The sequence below is a fragment of the Phocoena phocoena genome, chromosome 9, assembly GCF_963924675.1.
Source record: "Phocoena phocoena chromosome 9, mPhoPho1.1, whole genome shotgun sequence".
In the NCBI taxonomy this organism is placed as follows: domain Eukaryota; kingdom Metazoa; phylum Chordata; class Mammalia; order Artiodactyla; family Phocoenidae; genus Phocoena; species Phocoena phocoena.
In genome coordinates, this window is record NC_089227.1 from 105,112,436 (window position 1) to 105,133,748 (window position 21,313).

The following is a 21,313-nucleotide window of genomic DNA, read 5'->3' on the forward strand; positions in this document are numbered from 1 at the left end:
CATGGCCTTTTAAACGCCTGAAATAGCTGCTTATCCAACAAAAAATTACTATTAAGTTGTCTTATTCCTACCAATGATATACTCATCTTCATAGATAAACGGAAAACGCTGGAAAACTGAGAAGAAAATGCAAGAAAGATGAAGAGATAAACCCCAATCATTCTGACTAGATTAACCTCTCCTAAAGCATTTCTCATCCATTGTGAACCTCTGTGTTTAACAATAATTAAATCCTCTCTCCTTTGGATAATCAAAGTTCGTCCACAGATGGTTTAGTGCAGAAGCCAATGTTAACCTTTACAAAGAAAAGTTAATGTTTCTGCGACTTTGATGTGGAAGAGAAATCAGAATAGTTTAACTAGAAAAGTAAACTCTCTGGCTAAAGCTACGTTTCTGTTTACTTTTTATAAATTAGACAGTATGTAAAAATGAATTTGCAAATATTAGTTTTACAAACACATTTTTATTAATATAGATTAATAAAAAGTCTTTATTCAATGAGAAAATAAGAATTTGATTCCAACCTCAATCATGTCTTTTTGACGTATGAAAAATCCTTTCAGCCATGAGTTATTCAGAAATCCCATTAATGTTCAAAATGCAGTTCGAAACCAACCTTAGATTCCAGAGTTGATAGGAAATAAGAGGAAAAAAGAATCACGATAATGCAGTTTTAAGATAGCCAACCCTCAAAGATCTTCTAGTACAGAAACAAACTGTAGGAGACAAAAGAATCTCCAAATCGACCTCCCTGCTACCTCTAGCATGTGGGGGAGGAGTGGTACCTGATGGGTAACCACCCCAGACAAGAAGTTGAGTGATGAAGAAATCATTTACATTTTCACTGTCGTTCAGTGAAACACTGGGCAGTGTTTCCTTGAGATCTTCTTGAAAAGCAGTTTTGAATAATGTTTCTGTATGTGTGTACCAGCAGATCCATGTGCTTAAAGGGCCATCCACCCATGCCTCCCCAACCAGATGGTCACCTACAAAATTCTAGCGGCCAATTCCAAGTCACAATTATAAGAGCAGAATCCCTCTCTAAGACCCAACACCTTCACTATCACCCAACTGACATGAAAAAGCCCAGAGGAGACAATTTTCACTCCAAAGATGACGACAGCGGTTTAACAGGGAAACCTTTCAGGAAGAGGAAGGAGGAGGGATGGTTGCCTAGCAACACACAGACAGCATCTCGCGCACCACAAAGCAGTAGGTCTTTTCTTAGCAGCAGCCTTTTCTGTTCTGTACCGATGATGTACTCATTATGATTTTCTGATGAAGTTTTGAGGAAGAACAAAGAATTCCAGCGAGTGCAGTAAAGATTACCTAGGACAGCAACACAGGCACGGATTTTCTCTTCCATATCCATACGGGAAATTCTGGATTCTACAGCACATTATTGGAAAATATTTGCAGACGTTCTAAAAGTGCCCTTTGGAAGTAGAATGTTTGGTTTTTAATTTCCTAAAACTAACAGGCTACATGCTCGTGAGCAATAAGACGAGAATGGGGGAATAGAAATGGCACCAAACAGGAAAAGCTCATACAAGACACACAAATTTATCTTCTCTTCACCAAGCAAAACCCTTAAAAGGGAAGGAAGCCTAGATGTCCATCTCCTCTCTTTTCCCAGCCCTTCCAACCAGCAGTGAAATAGCTAAAATACAGCGAAGAAAAAGGGAAAATGAAGATTCAACAGTCAGCCACAACAGCCAGGAGCTGGCTGACAAGCGTTCTTTGCGCAATTGCTTTGAAATGGGGAGTTCAAAGTAGAAGAGAGAAGAGTTGATCTATCAAAAATTATTTTCACTTTTTAGGGTGAAAAGTTAAGAGGTAAGCCTATCAAATGTATTTTTCATCTCTCCCCAGTTCAGCTGCCAAGCATACCGTGTGCTGCCCAAGTTACACGCCCACGAGTTCTCCAGGTTTGATGGGTGAAGCGGGAGGATTAGCAGCTGTCACCCATCTTGCTCTTCCGTTCCAGCTACAGAACTGGTACCCACCCCTCCTGACAGCTGCCTTGAGCATCACTGCAGAACACGCACCGCTGGAACCTCTCCATGGCTACCAGCCCCTAGCACTCGGGCTCCGCTCACCTGCCCACCTGCCCGCTGACCGAGGTGCCTGTCAGTGCACATCCCCAGACAGCTTATGCTGCACTAACAGGTGCGCGGGCGCTTCCTGAAGCAAGGTGACCCCTTTGCCCACGTACCAAAGGGAAGTGTGGGAACCGGCCTGAACGAGGTGGCTGATCACTCTCTGATCACAGGGACCCACCTTGAGGTGTCTTTCTTTACTATGCAGAACGTGAAGTTGGGCTTAGATATGACTGGCAAGGGGACACGAAATTAACTGGTAGCAGCACCTCCACTGTGTTTAGCCCGCGATGAGTCTCACGTTCCCGGAGACAAGAAGAACCGGGTAAACTGAAGGGCCTCCTCCATAAGACGTCTAGAGACGCTGTGTAAATGGCATGGTCTGCCTTTCACAAAATTAAGGGAAATCCCCAGGAATCTACATGAAGAGGGAGGCACGTGACCTGAAGTCACTCAAGCCTTTGAGGGAGGGGGAGGGGCAGGGCCAAACGATTTCCTGTACCTCAGCCGCGGGGGTCTGGGCTTCCCCTGTCCACGTGGGGCCTTAGGGAAATCTGGCATGCAGGAGTCAGGGGGCCGGATGTGAGACCACACACGATCCGGGACCCTCAGAAGACCACGCCGTCAGTGAAAACATTTGTTCAGGCCGCAAGAAAGCTTACCTGTCTCCACGTGGATTCAAGACGGGAAGACTTGTGGACCCTGGGCCTCACCTGGGATCGAGGGTCAAATTTACAATATATACATCATCTGGGAATCTCTGAGTGGGGAATTGATGTAAACATGGTCCTCGTTTCATGTTAGCCTGGAGCGGCTGGAATATCAATCTCAAAACCTCTCTTTTGAGGTGAACACAAAATTCCGAGAGATAGAGCCCCACTCATGAGGAGCTTATAATCCGAAACTACAGAACCCACCAGACGGCAAACATACCCAAGAGCAGCTTTCGATTCATAGGAACTTAGAAAATAGAAGTATTAGATGGAAACAACCAAATGCTACATTTCTAAGAACTGAAGATATTAAAGGAGGATTGACAAGATAAGACAAGAACAACACAGCAGACATTTAAAAAAGAGTAACAGAACAGCTGCAAATGAAAAATGTCCTCCTGGAGATTACAGACACAGTGGATGGATTACACAGTAGACTAGACCCTGCCGAAGAGAAGCAGGCATACTAGATGACAGGTCTGTCTGAGGAAATCCGCTGCAATGCGGGGCAGAGGGATAAAGAGAGAAAATACGGAAGGCAGAGTCAGAACGCCCAGCATTCTCTAGTAGAGGAGAGAACTGAGGGAACGGAAGACAGTCAAATTCAAACTGTAAATGGTCTGCCATTTTCTAGAACTGATGGAAGATAGCAATTCTCTGATTCGGGAATCATAGTAAGTCCTGAGCCAAAAACAAAACGAACTGAAAAACAACCCCTCCCCGCCCGCAAAAAACCCACACACAGTAAAATAGGTCCACACCAAGGCAAGGCACAAAGAAGTTCCAGAACAGCGGAGGTGTAGAAGTCAGGAGGAAAGTAAGAGGACCCACGAAGGAGCAGCCCCTGGACCAGCAATGAACAGCCTTTTCAACAGCTATGGCGTCAAAGGCAAGAAAACAGGATTTTTAAAGTCATGAGAGAAAATTAGAATTTGATCCTTGCCTAATCTATCATGCAAGTGTGAGGATGAATTAAAGACATTTTCAGACAAAGACAGGGAGACTTTCCTATTAGAAGACTGAAAGAAGGATATAGCTTTGGAAAAGAGGAGATTTTAATCAAAACAAAAATGGTTAATTTAAGGGTATAAATGTTAAGGTGAAACTAAAATACCGGGCAATGACAATACGTGTGTCAGAGGGAGATGCCGGGTTCAGAGTCAGAGATTCTGAGTTTACTTGGGAGCAGGGCAGAGCTATGCTTGGCAAAATGATCAGGACAGTTATTAAATTATAACTGCTGAGCCAGTAGAGGAGAAAGAGGGGATAAGGCCAACGCTGTCACCCCAGCAGTGGTTAGGAAACGAGGCCACAGGCACACCGTGATACTGGCACCTCACCTCCAGCATCTCTAGTTCTGAGGACATCTGGACAGCACTGAAGATCCTGAGCGACTCTCTTTCCCCAACAACCGTACGATCACGTGGGCTTTGTAAGCCGTCATGCTTTATGGGTGGGGAAGCCCGAGGGGACGGTTTTGAGCCACCCCAGGTGTCACCCTGGGGAGCAGCCTGTGGATCTGGGACCACCTTTCATCAGAGCGTCTCTGGGCCCCTCCCCTCTGACTCCGGGAGAGAAAACATCAGAGGACAGTGGTCGCGACCCACCCAGTTCCTGCTTGTCTGTCACCAATGCCCTCACCCTCTGGCAGACGCACTCAAATAAGCGAACAAACGACTAACCAGGTGTCACTTTTCTCGTTCAAGAAGCCGCAGTGGCCACACACGGATGGAACACAGCCCCTCACGCTGGCGCTCCAGCCACCCAACGTCTGGCCCAGGGTCATGGCCACTCGAGGCTGCGTGCATGTCCTATTTCTCCCACGGACTCTCACCCTGTGAGCGGAATCAGGGTTCCTGGAGGAGCCGTGACCTTTCCTGCTGTCTCCTGCCCGCCCCAGGACAGCTGCTCCTCCCCGACCAGGCTCCCCAGGACGGAGACGTCTCCCAGCAAAGGAACGTGGTTGGCACTTGGCTGAGTCTAGTGTATTCTAGCCATGCCCCCCTCCTCGTTTCAAGTAGATTGAAAACTTCTCAGGGGTAACACACCGACCATCGACTTCACTCAGGCACTCAGGAAACTTCTACTGAAAACCCCCTACGTCCAAGAGCTGTGCCAGAGCCAAGTATAGAAAAATGAGCAGAAGTGGTCCACGGATGAATTATTGGCGAAAGCCTATGGTTTAGTGCAATTTCAAAAGCTACATATTATATACCATCAATTTTACACACGAGTCTGTGCAGGAACAATCAGATCATCTGCCCTGGGTCTGCACTGGTAACTGCTCTCAGTTCCCAAGAGGAGCCCGATGGGCTGGAAGAACGCAGCCTCTTTTCTGGGCGTCCCATCAGGTTTATCTGAGGGGCGTCCCAGTAGGCCACCGGGCACTCAGGAAACATTCCTTGTTCATATGTATGAACGGACACTTTCCAAGTGCTCTTTGGACACCAGTTTCAATTTTTTTCCCCTCAGAAACATTAACTCACAGGCTTGCTACCAAACCTAGTGTTTGATTATTCCATCTAATTCAACAAATACCAACCGGATGCTTGATCCTACTCTATCTTACCCTATCTTCTCACCAGCAGAAGGTCTAACATGCAAGGAAACCATTCTAGCATCATTCTAGCACTTTAAACGATAAATCAGATTTAAAAAAATAACATGGCAAGTTACATCCCTCACCAAAAATATAATAAGTAGTTCCGCACCCCCCAAGACTGGGCAGTGGAAACGGCACTCGCTGGCTTGTATCCACCAAACTGTCAAGAGTCACTGACGTGGCAGATGCCAGAGAAGCCCTGGTGCCGAGGGGCCGGCCGAGTGTGGGCAGCAGACACGATCACAGCCCCGCAACACAGGCTGCACCCCAGCGGCCAGGGCCCTCAGGAGGGGCTGCAGGCCAGCGCTCTGAGTCCACGGCTGACTCTCACGTGTGGACTAATAAATGGGCACGGAAGACAGACAAGAGTGAACTAGTTTCATTCCGACACCAAGTTAGTAAACTCGCGTTGGCATCCGTGGTTGGTGCCATGTAACACGGAGAACTCCTACCCCCGGGGTGGGCGTCCCCGCGGGACGCTTCAAAAACCGTTCTTGGAAGGAACGATAAATGGCTCCCCAAATTATGACAAGTCACACACGGCTAGAGAAACGTAAACTAAACTCCTTTGAAACAGCGTTTCCACTCACCAGTGGAAGATCAAAGCTGGCCAGTACCCGAGCCCAGGAGGGTCTGGGGATACAGTGCCATCTTCTGCATAGCTGGTGGGAGCCTCAATTAGTCAAACGTTCTGGCGGGAAACTTGGCAATGCCTCTCCAAATGAACAACAAGACCTAGGTGCTTCCAGAAATTCAGCCTACAGTTATTTTTACACTTGCTGTGACGCTGCAGCGGCCAAGTCTGAAAATTGCCTACGTGACCTTCACTACCATACGATAAATAAGTTACGGCACGTTGAACAACAGAATAATACAGACCGTTAAGATGAGAAGAGTCACACACACTCGCGTGGAGCCGTCTCCTGGACACCGCGTCACGTGAGGGACAGTGTGTGGCCCCCGGTGACAGTGCTGCCCGTCGGGGAGGGCTGGGATCCCAGAAGTCGTCACGTGGACGGAGGACAAGCTCTCCGCGGCCCACCTTCCCACCAGCTGTGCAAGTCGTTATTAAAATGTTTCCATGAACACAAACACAAAACACAGTCCTGGAACCTGGGTGGCTGGGTCTCGAACGACAGGAAAACGCTGAGAGAACGGTAAATGTAGGTCACTGTAAACGTGGTTTAAGAAGACGCAGGATTTAGAGCTAGGTGCTGCTCTCGATTTGGGAATTGCTGGACGACTACCCTCCTGTGAGCATGAAGACGGGTGGCCACCCGGGAACTCCGGGGAGGCAGAGGAAGGGTCCCAAGGACTGATTAAACGCCTGCTGTGTGCCAGACACACGCTGGGCACCACATACACACACACACATGCACGTGCAACTGTCCTGTCTGAGTAGCTGGGTCCTCCTGGAACCTGGGGGGCCGTCAGCAGTCTGAAGTGGGTGCCGAGCGGTTCTGGCCCCCAAGCTCACCTCGAGGGCAGGTGTTTCCGGGTCGCAGACATAGTGCCCGGAGTGAGAAAATGCACAGACACAGGGGGCTCTAGAAAAGCCCCAAGCCGCTCCGATGTGGGAACTCTGGGTTAGGGCCTGCCCGTGGCCTGCCGAGGCTGCCGTCGGGGGTCAGATCAATTCTACGGGAACGGGACTCGGGTTCACCGCATGACCCCGGCAGCAGCCCACCCGAGCGGACGCACCTTCCTCTGGCCTTGACTCCATCACCTCCTGCCCCGTCTCCCTGCTCTGGACAGTCGATGCAGCCCTGGACCTCTGACCACATGCCCTGCGTGGCTGGCCTGTAAGGCTTCCCGTGGCCATCCCCAAGGTTCTGGGAGGGCTGGCGGCCGAGGGTATAGCGTTTGATGCATCTGAGCCATTTGACTCCCAGGACGGCTTCTGTCTCAGCCTCAGGCAGGGTTCACATGGCAGGAAACAGCTTCCATGCGAGTCTGCGCTCCTCCAAGCGCAGACCACGGAGAGCAGCACTGCCGGCGGGAGCCACGGCCCCAGAGCTCCGGGTGCCTGGACGTGGGTCCTACGGCGGCAGGCAGACCCCGGCTCAGCTGGACCTGGCACCCTCGAGCAGGCACATGGCCGGAGGAAGCCCGGCCACCGTGTCAACTTCTCGGTGGCCCCGTCACCCTCACCATGAGGACAGCGGCCAGCTGAGCCTCAGACGCACATTCGGGTCACAGAGAGCAGGACCAGGGTGCACGGCAGGGACCCTGGGCGATACTCTTAGGCATATAGGTCCTGAATTTAAAGACGAAGAAAACGGGGTCGCCCACCCCCCAAAACAGACCCTCGGCCTCTGGGAAGACACGTCGCTTCCTGGTTAAGCATTTAACTTACTATACCCGTGGGTATAAAAGTACCAGCTAAGGAGGCTGAAGCCAGATAAAACGAGAGCGTCCACTCAGTGCAAATGTCCAACGATCAAGGAGCGCAGGAGGCGGACACCGTGGAGAGGCCACGAGCCCTGCGGGTTGGGCTGTGAGGTTGGAGGTAGCCTGTCTCCTTCGTGGACACAGCATCCTTCATCCCTCGCAGGTCCAGAGCAGCTGTCCATCACCAAACCCTTCTGCTTCCGTAAGCTTCCCCCCTTCTGTGACGATGGGGTGGCTTGGTCACATTTTGCAACGTGGTAACTTCCCATTTTTCAGGTGTTTACATCACTGCTCTTGGTTTTCTTGTCTTCATCTGTGAAATGGGCTGAAACCAGTTCCTACTTCATGGTTTCTTAGGACAGTGCTGTTCCATAAACGCTCAGTGACGCTCATTCCTGTTGTATCGTACTTTGCAAGAATAAAGGGGATGCAAAGATCCAGTCCATACCCTCACCTTCAACTTGGATGAAGGCATGGCCCCTCCGTCTACACAGCTGCGTGCCGTGCACTGCCTCTGTGACCAGCGGCTGGCTTCCGGGGAACCAGGAACCAGGACGGACACCTGCTCTTGCCACCACCCACAAAGCTGCCATGCTGACACGCCAGCCTCTGAAAACAAACGTGCTCTAGAAACAGGTCTTTTCGAAGGATAGGTTCAAACGTGATCCTTTACCTTTCAAAAGGATGGACGGCAGTTCTTATGAAGCTGAGTCCCACAACTCAGCTTATGTAAAACACAACGATGTTGATAATAGTTCCACTGAGTCACTGGAACGAGGCCACCTATTTCCAGAGCTCTGCTCTGAGCCTGGTCAGACCTGGCCACGTTGCCTTGGAAAACGTGTCTTCAGAAGCCGACCAGGTTCACAGCTGAGGGTGTTTCCCTTCCCGTCTCCCTCCTCTCCCGGTGACGTCGTTCCTTCTGCAAACGTCCGGGGGCGCCTACCTCGCCCCTGGCCTGGGCGCCGCATGGCTCGGGGAGCCTGTCAGGCACAGCCTCCCGGGTACCCCCTTCCTGGGCTTGCAAATCCCCCCAAAGCACCCTCACTGTGTGCCCGGGGCTGCAGTTTCCAGGGCATGTGACATTTTCCCTGTGGAGGCCCTTTTCCCCTTAGTTTCATCAAAGGAGAATTGGTTCCATTTTTCTGCCATGATCCTTTCAGCCTTAGTCATTACAACTGTAGGTTCCACAGGTGCAGCATCTCAAACTCTGTCTCGTTTAACCCTCACAGGGACCTCGCAGGAGGCGCTATTACTAAGCCCGTCCTGGGGATGAGAAAACGGAGGTCGAAGGATTTGTCGGGGACGTGGGACCAGGAAACAGCTGAGCTTCCAGCTTCGCCCCGGTTTCTGGGGCCGCAGCGTCCGTGCCGTCAGCGGCATGCTCCCATCTCCAGATCGACCCCTTGGGCCCCGGCAGCTCGGAGGCCGTGCTGGTCTCGGCGGGAGGACGTGGCTCCTGGGAGGAGGGGCTCTCGATGGCCGGCCCCGCCCCTTCCCATGTGTCCACTGGGCAGCTGCCAGGACCTCCCCCTCCCCACTTCCCAGCACCGGCCGACACTCGTGTCCCTGAGACCTCAGTGTCTCTAGGCCTCAGTCAACACCTGCTTCCCTGGCCCCTTCCTCCGTGTCTCGTCCACCTGCTGGGATCCCTGGCTCAGCGGTAATTAGGTCCCTCCCTGCAGTTCAGCTACGCTCGGCCCCCTCCGCCGTGAAGACCGCCCGGAGCAGCTGGGCTGGCGGCAGTGGCTTTGTCATCTGCACAGCGGCCTGCGACCTCCCGCCAGCCGGAGACCTTCGTTCTTCCACGGAAAGCCCTGCCTCCTTTCCAGGGGAGGGCGAATTCTGCTCAGCCCTAGAAGCGTCTGTTCCGAGAGCTCTGTGCCACGGCTCCCAGCGCGAAGCCACAGCACATACACCAACATCACACGGCAGTGGGTGGAGCGACGGCGAGAGGGGGAAGGCGCTCGGGGCTGAGGGCGCCTCCCAGGCCAGCCCTCCGACAGTCCTCCAGCGACAGGTCAGTATTTGGCTCCTCGGCTTCCTATACCGCTCGTTCCTTCCAAGGCCCCTCCACCCTCTGCCAAGGAGAACGTTCCAGTTCTGCACACCGGCCTCCTGAGCTACTCCTCGCTTCCACCCAGTTGTCCAAAGGTGAGTAGCTTGGCGGCTGGTTCCACCACGTCTTTAACTTGAAATGTCACATCTGTGTCACGTTCACGAGAGCAGCTAAGCATCAGGGACGGCGGGCTCCTGGGACTTGCCTGGACTTTGCATAACTTACCTCGGGGCCTCTGAAACCCCAGCGCGTGCTTCAGGGAGATGGCTGTGGCAGCTGTCTGATGACCGGGACGGTCCTGACGGAGGGCCGGATGGCTGAGCACTACACACTGGTCTCCCTGTGGCCTTAATGAGTCAGGAGGTCGGGGCTCCCGTGTGTCCTGAGGTCCAGCACAGGCGGCTTCGCTGCAGCCCTTGCAGATGGGAAGCCAGCATCCACGTGCCAGTGGCAAGACAGGCCCTGCGAACGTGGCTCTGGTCTGGCTGAATGTGTCCCGTGAGGAAGGGCAGTGGTTTCGGAGCCTAAAAGACGAGCCATTTTACTTGCTTTCGTGGATGAGAAGGTGTAAAAGTGCCAAGTGGGGCCCCCTTCTGCCACGTCTCCACACCTCGGGGTCCCGTACGGGGGGCCGAAGACCACGGTGGGGCCGAGAAAACCCCTCTGTAAGTGGGTGAGAGGGCAGAAAACAGGACTGGGGCGTGAGGGCCAGACGCTGGGGCGTGCACGGGGTGGACCCTCTCCCCGGTGCCCGGCACCTGCTCCCCACTCAGAGTCGGGAGGAGTAGCCGGTGACCCCAATTCAAATGAAGCGTCGGTCGGTTAACAAGAAGAAGCCTTGAGTCCAGGGGGCTGCCAAGCACCCGCAGGTTTCTGGGTTGGTCGGCAGTGGACGTGGGTTTGGAAACTGTGTCGCCGCCATCGCCCGGGGGACGCCTCGCGTTAGGCTCGGCCGCGGGGTGGCCTGCGGACGGCGGGTCAGCTCTGTAGTGCGGGGACTTCAGCTGAGAGGCCACCACCAGGCTCCCTGTCACATCTGCCATCCCACACGGGTACCGCAAAACACAGTTTACTACGAAACTACAACGTGTTCACGTCCCATTTGGAGGTGAGATACCGTGGAGCTGTAGCTCAGTCGTCCTGACATATGAAGACACCAGAATATGATAAAGGCTCTCGAGACGCATGCCGCCACCAACCTGTCAGATAAACGCACCTGGCTGTGTGTTGGCCCCAAAACCGAATCTCATCAGAAATCTGAATGAGATTGCTGGAGTTTCCTTTTCTAAAAGGGACGCACGTTGAAACGTTCTCTAAACTAATATAACTGTTATTTGTCCAGAGAAGAGGTTCCTTCCGAGTTCCTGGCTGTGGGCGCACAGTAGGACGGCAGCACACGTCTGCAACTTGAGCGATGCGCCGTCTCCTCCGGAAACTGCGAACCCTGGGACTCAGGCCCCAGCCGCACGCGACCGCAGTGGAGCCTTGGGAGCACCGTGCGCTCCCAGCCCAGGCCCTCCGTCCACATCCGCGTGGGGAGGAGGCAGAGGGAGGCGTCAGCTCAGCCGCACTGATCAGCCGAGCTGAACCTCTCAACTTTTTGGCTTCCCTCGTCTGTTATCTCTGCTCTGAGGTGCCCCTCAGTCCCCACATCTGGCACCTGTGCCTCCTGCCCCCAGATCGGACATCCCGGGAGTGGGCGCCTCCACCCCCCAACGTCCTGGGGGCATCCCCAGACCCACCTCCAGGCTCCACACTGAGGCTCTTCAGTGCAAACGTGGTTTCCCAGCTGCTCTGGGGTGACTGTCTGTGTCCTCCCACATTCTGGTGTGGAATCCTAACCCCCAAGGTGATGGGGTCAGTGCCCTAATGAGACCCCACAGAGCTTCCTGCCCCTCCCACATGTGAGGACATGGCGAGAAGCTGCCGTCTGTGAGCCAGGACTCGGGCTCCCACCAGACCCCAGGCCCGCTGGGCCTCCATCTTAGCCTTCCAGCCTCCAGACAGAGAGTTAATTAAGTGTCTGTTCAAGCCGCCAGAAGGGACCAAGACACTGGCCTTCCCAGTCCCTTCCCCTTCCTGGGAAGTTAGCTGTGCAGTGGAAACTCTCCCCTGATCCGCGAGAGCCCCAATTCTCTGGGGGTTAGTGACTCAGGCTCTGCCCTTTGTCACCCGAAGCCCCATCCCCAGTAGGAGAGACTACGGCCAGTGTGACGGTCACTGAACGGGGAGAGAGAGGCCTGTGGCCTGGACACCTGGGAGGGCGGTGTCCACGCAGCCATCAGCACTCGTCCACACAGCAAGAAGCGCTGAGTTGTGAACAAACCCTCTTAATAAAACTTGGACAGTAACCACGCATCAAGCACCATGTGCTCCAGGACGGGCAGGGGGCGGGTTCATCCTGGGGAGAGGGCTCCCTGCTAGGGAGGCTTCTGCACCGGACAGAGCCTCTGAAGGGCATACGAAGCAGCTGACCCCTCCCACGTCACTTTTAACGAGAAGCAGCCTGTGAGCGACATGCATTCACCCAAAGGCTGCTCAGTGAGTTGGGGGCTGGAGGAAGGAGAGGACTGCGTCTGGAGTCGGGTACACATGGTCGGCGCTCACCCATGCGCATTTCCAGGGTGGGGGCCGAGGGTTCTGTGCAGAGCCGGGACGATGCTCCCTCGGGGGGCCCTGGGCAGAGGGGCTGGACATGGGGTGCCCTCCTCCTGTCGCCTCAGGCCGCACGCTAGGGAGCTGGGCCCCCAAGCCTCTCACGGGCACTCCCTCCCAACCCCGCGCGGAGAGCGCAGGCCTTACCAGGACCATGTGGCCGGTGGAGATGTCCATGTTGGGCTGCACTGGCTCCTCCGACCAGGACGAGGTGCTGCCCCGCGCGGAGGGGCTGGGCATCGGCCCGTCACTGAACTGGGAGGACACGCTGCTGACGCGGGACGTGTGCGCGGTCTCCGGGCGCTCGGACGGGCGCGCGGCCATGCGCTGCCGGCACAGCTCCTGCAAGACAGCGGGCGCCGGTCAGAGCCTCCCTACCTGCGTCCCCAGGGCCAGGGCCGACGGGATCCACCCGTGACCACGCACAGATGTACACACGCCACACAGAGACACACACAGGTACATACGCAGTAGACACACACACCCCCGACACAGATATACACACAGATGTACACAGATACACACAGATAGATACGCTATAGACACACGCAGATACATACACACGTACACAGAGACACACACAGACATAAACAGATACACAGACACACACAGATATGCACACACACACACAGATAGACACGCACAGATTCAGAAGGGGCCGCTGGGCCAACTCTGGCCTCCCTGGACCCTCAGAATGGTGTGTCATGTGCACTAACTCAGGCCCCTTCCTTATCAGAACGTGGGCCCAGGTGGGAGGGAAGGGATTTTACACTGTGGACTGAAATACAGAAAAGGGTACCAGGCTCAGGATGTTTGCAGAAAAAACCCTCTTTTTGGTTCTACTTGTTCTCAAAACATCGCTCCGACTGGTAAAGCCCACACGGGAGGGAATCCAGAGAAGCGCATACGACAGGGAAAGTGCAGGGCGGATGGGGAACGTGGCCCCCTGGGCGGACACCAGACATGGGGCTCGCGCTGACGGACGAGCCCCCCACCCGACAGAGCTCGGCTGGGTCAGTGCGGAGTGTTGGGCTGCCTCGTACAGGGATGCGTGACCAGCCTGGCCGGGGAGGCCCCTCCGTGCCTGTGGCCCTGCAGCCGCCAGACTCGGGTCTCGGCCGTCACGCGGCCCCAGGGAGACTCAGCCGGGCGCCCTGCTCCCACCACTTCTGAGCGACCAAGCGCCCTTGGGGAGAATTCAACAGTCACGATTCGGTGACTCCCAGCCTCTGCCCAGTGAACACATCACTGTCACCCGAGCCGTCAAACAAAACGACGTCAAGAAGAAGTTTATAAGAGCATCTGAGTCCAAGAGTTGAAAACTTGTTCAGGGGCGAAAGGACTCGTCGGAGGTCTGAGGTCCCACACGCCCCTTGCTCTTCACCTGGTGCCATCTGGGGGCCGCAGCCCACTCGCCCAACCAGCGCCGTGCACCACAGGCCTCTCAACTCCCGCGGGCACGGCCTCGGCCACGGGGCTGGTCCCCGCTTCCTGTCCTCTCACGCGGCTGCCGCTTACTGGGCACTAAGGGTTGTCATGAGGCCGCTGAGGTCTCGCTCTCCCCGGGGACGCGGTGCCGGCTCCTCCCCAGGTCGGAGGACGGCTCAGATGCTTTGAGGGGGGCCGGCTGGATGTGAACCCCCAGCCCCGCTAGAGCACCTGGCGACGGGGATCAATGTGGGCACCTGGAGGAGGTGGCGGAAGAGACGAACTAGAAGAAAACAGGGCCAGCGGTGAGGGTGGGGTCTCCCTGCCCAGGGCTCAGGAATTTCACACGGCTTCTAAACAACAAATGTTTGAAATTCCACCCACGTTTCCTCAGAGTCTTAAAAACAAAAAGAAACCCAGACACGTCGGGTGATTGTAATAAGGCAGATGATACTAGGGACCAAGCCCGTGTCTCACTGATTTCCCGCTTCCGCATGTGGAACATTACTTGATTCTGGGAGTGCCCACCCAACAATGTTTCTGCAGTAATTTCTGTGGTTTCCTTTAGTTCACCCGGAAGAACAGGCCCGATGAGCTCAGGCTGAGAGAGCTCAGAAGACGTCCTCCAAGAACCTGCTTCCTCTGGTGAAGATGTGAGATGTCTGAGATTCACCTTCTGAAGAGCAAAACATTGGAGCAGCTGGGTGTCTGCCCGTGGAGGTGCCAGGGACGAAGAGTGATGGCCAAGCCTGGATTCCCGTCCCTCTCCGGTACCTGTGGAGAGTGGAGAGCCCTGGGCGGGGCGAACTTGGGTCAGGCGCTCAAGGCCCCCAAGCCTGAGTGCTGTCACTTAAAAATGGAAGGAACAGGACAGTACAGAAGATGAAAAGGGTTCATGTGTGTGAGATGCCCGGTGCGGTGCCTGCCACAAGGTCCCACAGTCAATCAGTGCAACGGTAGAGGTACTGGTGCAGTGAAGATAAGAATAATTCTTTAAACCAGAACAAATTCTCGACGGCTTGGCGAGTTCAAAGATATTTCTAAAGGAAGCAAGAATTTTAGAGGCGGAGGTGCCCACAGAGCATCCGCTCAGGCCTCCTCATTTGGTAGATGATTAGGACTGACTTACAGGCTCGGTGAAGGCCTCACAGGTGCCTGGTGGTCCCCGGGGACTGAACCTGTGACTCAGGCCCAGCACTCTTCCCGCTGCTGCTGCGAGCGGATTCCCCTTGTGGGTCTTTGTTTTTAAAAATAAAAGCTGCGGTAAAGACCCAAGAAAAACCCGTCACCCCCATTTCCAACAGCAAACAATGCTGGACATCGGGGCCTGGACCGGAGAGAGGAGCCCGGAGGCTGGCAGCCCGGGTGATGGTGCTTTGCCTGTGCACAGGGGAGGTTCCCGGGCTGCGCAGGGACCCCGGGGGGGGGGGGTGGCGGTGGGGGTCAGGCCTTCACCACGTGCTTCCATCTGCAAATAAAAATGGGTGCACCTGCTGAGGTGGGACGCCTGACCTCGAACTGACCGTAGTCCCGTTTCCACCTCTGGACTACCTGAGAGGTGGTGAAGCCAGGGTCTCTGGAAGGGTCAGGCGGTGGCGGGACCCCTGCGGCGGAAGCACTGCTCCTGGGAGGCCTGGGGGGGTCCTGTCCAGCCCCGGTGGCTGGGTGGGAGGGGATGTGACACACCTGGGGCACAGCAGCCCCCGTGCCCCAACCTCCCATGAGCCACCAGCGGAGGTGTGTTCCGAGGGCCGTGAGGAGACATTAGGGGAGCCCCTGCCTCCACAAAACTGCCCATGACACGCCCACCAGGCCACCCAGGCTGCGAGGCAGCTCCTCCTAGAACCTGGCCCAGGGCGCACCTGTTCCTCCAGAGGCTGCAATGAGAAGGTAACACATTTCACGTCGATTCTTTCTTAGCTTCCAGGAGACCCCCATCCGCTCACATCCTGGAGTCTTGGCGATGCCTGACCCTGAGTCCCGGCTGCAGCTGTTACTGGCTGTGTGACCTTGGGCAAACTACCGAACCTCTCTGGGCCTCAGAGAGGCACCAACCTGGCAGCTCTCGGCAGACGCATCTGGGTGACTGTCAGCCCTCGTCGCTAACCTCCTCAGCAAACCACACGTCCAACATTGCGCTGGATGCTGGGCACGCCGGGCGGATGCAACCAGGGCCCGAATTCCGGGGGCTCACAGGCCAGCGGAGCTGAGCGGTGACGAGAGGTAGGGAGGTGTCAGGACGGGAGCCCCGGTCAGCGTGGAGCTGTGGGCGGGGACCCGGCGGGACAAAAACAGCTCTGGAGGCTGGGATGTGGGCGGTTCGGGCCCACGGGGCTGCAAGAGCTTCCCCGCGGGTGGGGCTGCAGGTCGGGGAGCAGGGGGACGGGACCGTCCCGTGTCACCCCTGGGGCGGCGGTGCTGGTGTCCCCGTCCCGCATCTTCGCTTTGCCCCCGTTAGTGTGTTTGGGTTTCTGGAATTAAGATGTTGGAAGCAAGCCGTGTGTGTGTGTGGCCCAAGGCCCACCTGCGCTGATGGGCTCTGGACACGTCGGAGGGAACCGTCCACCTGCGATTGGCATCTCCCTGCACCGCACCTGTGGCTGAGGCAGCGTGGCTCGTGGCTGTGGCTGAAGTTTTCCTGGTCCCTTCAGCCTGCAGCTCAGCTCGCCCACGGGGGTCTGCCTGCTGCACTCCGCGAGGCCGGGGTCCGAGCCACATCGTCCTGACCTGAGACACAGGTTGAATGACGTCAGGCTCAGATTCGGCTGTTGCATGAGCGGCAGTTGGGGAGCCAGAGCAGGGCCAGAGCTGCCACTGGCTTCAGAATGACAGGGCTGGGGGAGCCAGGCCGCGCACACGCCTGGACCGCAAGGTGGCAAGGTCCACCTCCACTGCTGCCCTGGAGCTTAACACAAGAAGGCCAGACCTATCTGTTTGTGACAGAAACAGGGATCACTCGAAAGTGGTTCAGTCTGAGCGCGAGTCTGGTGATCACGCCCCCCAGTAGGAGACACACCGGTCCCGCTGCTTGAGGAAGGGGCTCGGGTGAATCTTCAATCATGGCCTGTTCTGCGTGGTCCCAGGCAGAGTCCCTCCGTGTCCCTGTGGCCGCCGCCTGACCCCGAGCCCTGAGCTCTCACGTCTGGACACGCATCCTCCCCTGCTATGTCACCCTCCTTGCGCTGTCACAGGACTCTCTAGGTGTCCCCAGAGAGGCAGGCACGATGCAAAGAGATGCAGAAATCTCTGGGGGCATGGCCACTGCATGGCCTTTGAAATTAGTCCTTTATGTTGATTATAGCTTCTAAATTAATAACAGAAATTCTATATTTTGTCCATGCTCTGCACTATTGCTTTAAAATTTCTAAGGAAAAACGAACTTCTTTTTAGAACATTACTACCTGCCTTAGTAATGGTCTGGCCGGGACACTAACTGGATAGTTTTGAAATCCCTTAGGTTTATGGTTTTGTGGGGACGTTTCAGCCCACGCTCCGCAGATCTGAACCTCTCAGGAGGGCCGTCAGCCGTGGGTTTACCAGGGAGCTCTTGCTTCCATGCTTCTCCCCTCCCCAGACCAGATGGTGACGTTGTGAGTCTCCTTCTTCACTTAAAAGTATCATCTCTCCCTAAAAAGGCCTCCGCAGCCCACACGGCAAGGTTGAAGGCATGACCCCACTGACCCCTTTGAGCCACGGGCTGGGCTGAAACATTTATTTTAAATGTAATTCGAAGTTCCCATCACTCAGGGAACTGCTATCAGGTCAAAGCCCTTCCCTGAGCTTACTGGCTGCATTTATTACCGATAAGGGCCACGCACGATAGGACAGGACACTCATGTCATCAAGTGACAAACACCACCATCAACCAGATCAGCCTCGTGGAAGTAATGCCCTGTGCAGGCAGTTTAAAGTTCAGAGCTGTGATCACCCGTGGAGGGCATCTTATTTGAGCAAAAGGTAACTGACAACGCTAAATGAACTACACAGCCTGCTCTGAAAGAAACCTGGAGACTTAAGTTTTGAACTTTTCCTAATTTATAATCCTGGCAGCAAGCAGGAAGGGCAGAATCCACACCCGGAACACCAACTGCCCGGGTTAGGTCATGGAAACCCCAAAATGATACCAAGCCCATCGAGGTACTAATTAAGGCGTAAATTCACTAAAATCATAATTCCCTTCGACTTCACAGATGCAGCGCGTCCTCAGCGGGGCCTCGTCCTGAGCACAGAGGAGAGTTTGGCAAAGAGTCTTTACCTGGCTGGATAAAGAGGTGCGGCACCTTCCAGCCCCTCCATTGAAAAGAATCTTTTCAGGTGTTTAAGACCCGGACTCACACGCCTTTAACTAAATTATGGCTTTGCTTATGATCGAGGACGGCACTACCGTCGTAAAAATGATCCCGAGCATTTAGCTCGATGACCTTGAGTTGATAAACACCAGTACCATCCTCGTGTAGCGAGTGATTCACACACCCGATGACCAAGAGGCAGACCTACACATGGGGTCAACCAGCCATCCATGGGTGCCCTTCAAACGGCTCTTTGCTCAGGGTGTCCCCCGTCCAGCGCTGCAGACCACCAGCCGCCGAGCACAGAGCCGGACCCCCCTGGGCAGCACCCGCAGACGTGGGGCGCCTCTCCCACCCGAGTGCTCACTCGGGCTGTGAGCCGGTGCCCTGGGTCCCAAACCACTCCCACCAGGAGTTTGGCCAAGTCTGTTTTCTCATCCAGTGCCTACACTTTAGCAGGAAAGAGAAAACCGATGTGTGTGTGTGAATGAAAAGAGAGTCGTTTTCCGACAGCAGAAGGGAAATCACTTATTTGGGGGCCGCGGTGCTTTGTTTTTCAGGATGTCTGTCTCTGAAGAGGGGCCTCGGGCCAGAGGGGACTCATCTCAGCGTGGCTGTGCCTTTCCAGCTTCTGGACCCTCGCAGGTGTGGAGAAGAAGCACTGAGGAAAACAGATGCGAGTCATCCCAAGCTCCCGACGAGGACGCTCACACAGTCACGGGCAGATGCTGCGATTCTGCTGTTGAGCCCACATTTGTACCACCAATGACGGCGGGGCCTCTACGCTGGGGAAGCAGGTGCTCTAGGGCCATCTGTGTCTTAGGAACAAGTCCCAGGGAGACGATGAAATCCATCAGTGGGAGAGAACGCCGCCCAAGACAGACCCTGGTCCACGCCGTGCGTCACGGGTCGAGGCAAGGACTCGGGCCCACATCACCCGGGTCTGAATCCCGGCTCAGCCACTTAGGAGCTGCGTGACTTTGGACAAGTTTCCTGAGTGCCTCAGTTTCCTAATCTGTGGAGTGGGGATGGCTGCACAGGGCTGCTGGGAGGATTCCACGAGCAGACATGTGAAGCTGTTAACACAGCGCTGTGCGTGAGGCCAGCACGCAGCCCCCATCCACACCTTCCTTCTGCTGGACGCAGCCTCCCCGCCGAGCTTCCTCGTCTGCAGCCGGGTGCGGGAAGGGAGTCGGGACACCAGGTGAGGTCCTGCTCCCAGGGCACCAGAACTAGAAGACGCGGATCCCCTCGGGCCGTCCCTCTGCTGGTCCGTGGCACCAAGGGCCGTGTGGAACCCAGTTTGCCGACCGACCGCTGTCTTTAGCAAGAAGAATCTCTCCCCTCCCTTCCTGGGGAAAGCAGAGTTTAGAAGTTTCTAGGAGAAAAGAACAGCATTTTCACAAAATAAACGCGTGAAGCCTGTGCCGCTATCTTAAAATATCCAAATGGCTCCTCGTTGGTCAAAAAAGGTGAGACAGGAGCACAGACTCTCCATCAAGAAAATGTGAATCACCATCTTGGTGCCGCTGGGGGTGCCTCCCGGAGGTCCAGCCAGCGCAGCAGACACGCCAGCCCTGCCGGCCACCCCTGAGCGGGGGCAGGTCTGCAGAGCAGAGTCAGTGCAGGATCCGTTCAAGTCCGAGAGCTTCGCATTTTCAGAGGCAGTCCGTAGGGTATGAGGATGCGGGCTACGAAAACAGGATCACACGGCACGTTCTGATGTGCCGTCATCATTTTCTGTAAAGCCGCCCGCTTCTCTGTTGCCTACGGAGCCCAGGCCCTGGGATGTGTCTGCAGAGCCTCCAAGTGTCTTACGGTTCTTTGTAACACAATTTGCAAAGTAGGTTGACTAGGACTCCGGCAGAAGAAATCCATCCATACACATAACGACAAATGTGTGAGACAAACAAATGTCTCATCAAATGTCTCATCTCTCGAATCTTCATCTGACGGGGGAGATTGCAGACAGTGGGACTCACTCTGGGAGAAAAGACTCGCCATCCCCAGATTCTGCCAAAGGATAGACAGGGCTCCACAGGCTTGAGAAAAACCTCTTTCTTTGTACCTTTCAAGGAACAACGGGAACAAAGCAGTGGACGGCCTGAGTGCGCACACAAAGGCGGCCGGGTTTTTAGGGTTATTTGGGGAGCGTAATTAGTGGTAACAGGGCAAAACCAAGGCAGGATGCACAAAGCCGGGGAGAAAGCGAAATGGGTTCATTAGGGGGTGTGCGCGGGGCGGGGGGCAATTACTCTCCAGATGGAGAAAACGCTCAAAAGGAGTGGCCTCCCTGGGAGGGGCCTGAGCCCAGCTCGTAGGGCACCAATAGCGGCCACAGAGCCGCTGTGACACAGAGGAGTCACACAGACGCTCGGCGGTGACAGTAAATACAAGCACTGTGGTCAACGCCCCAAAAGGCAGGAGGTGAGCCCTGGCAAGTCCCCTCGGGGTGGGGGACAGGTGGTGTTTACATTGTGCTCATTTGTATTCTCTAAATTGAGGAGGTATTATTTTTGTAAAAAAAAAAAACCCATACAAGGTATGTTTAAAATACAGCAAATTCTACACTGCATGTGATTAAACTTGAGTGAAATGTCTGGGGGAAAGCAGGGGACAAAACATCCCGGATGGTCAGGGGCCAGGAACGTCCCGTCAAGAAAAAGCATAGGAAGGAAAGCAAAGCCGTGTCTGATCAGCCGGCTCTCCTCCAATAGCTGTGAGCGCACAGCAGGTGTGACACGGAAGGAATGGCCTGGCCTTCGAGGCCGGCGGGGTGGCTGTGAGCACAGAACCGGGGACACATGAAGCGGTTTAGGGGAGGGATTTTACGTGAACGTTCTCACTGCGAGTAGCTCACCTGCTCAGTGTTGGTCTGGGGAGTAAACACGGGTGCATATTCTGTGCCCCAGGACGGCTCTCCCCGGGGTCCTGGGGTCCCGGTGCCGCCTCCTAAGGGATTGGGGGCCACGGAAACACAGCCATTTCTGGGTAAGAAGCAGAGGACACGCCCCTGGAGGTCAGAGCCGCAGCAGGTGCACTGGGCGGCCGTCCTTAGGCCGGCCCAGCCCAGATCC

The 21,313-nt window shown here is 55.1% G+C and overlaps 1 protein-coding gene across 1 annotated transcript in view; it reads right to left on the minus strand.

Moving 5' to 3' along the window:
• PTPRN2 (protein tyrosine phosphatase receptor type N2) overlaps window positions 1–21,313 on the minus strand; it is a 523,279-nt gene that overhangs the window by 75,774 nt on the left and 426,192 nt on the right. The window contains exon 15 of the mRNA XM_065883635.1: window positions 12,667–12,861. Within this exon, the coding sequence (XP_065739707.1) occupies window positions 12,667–12,861 (195 nt within the window). The remainder of the gene's footprint in view (window positions 1–12,666; window positions 12,862–21,313) is intronic.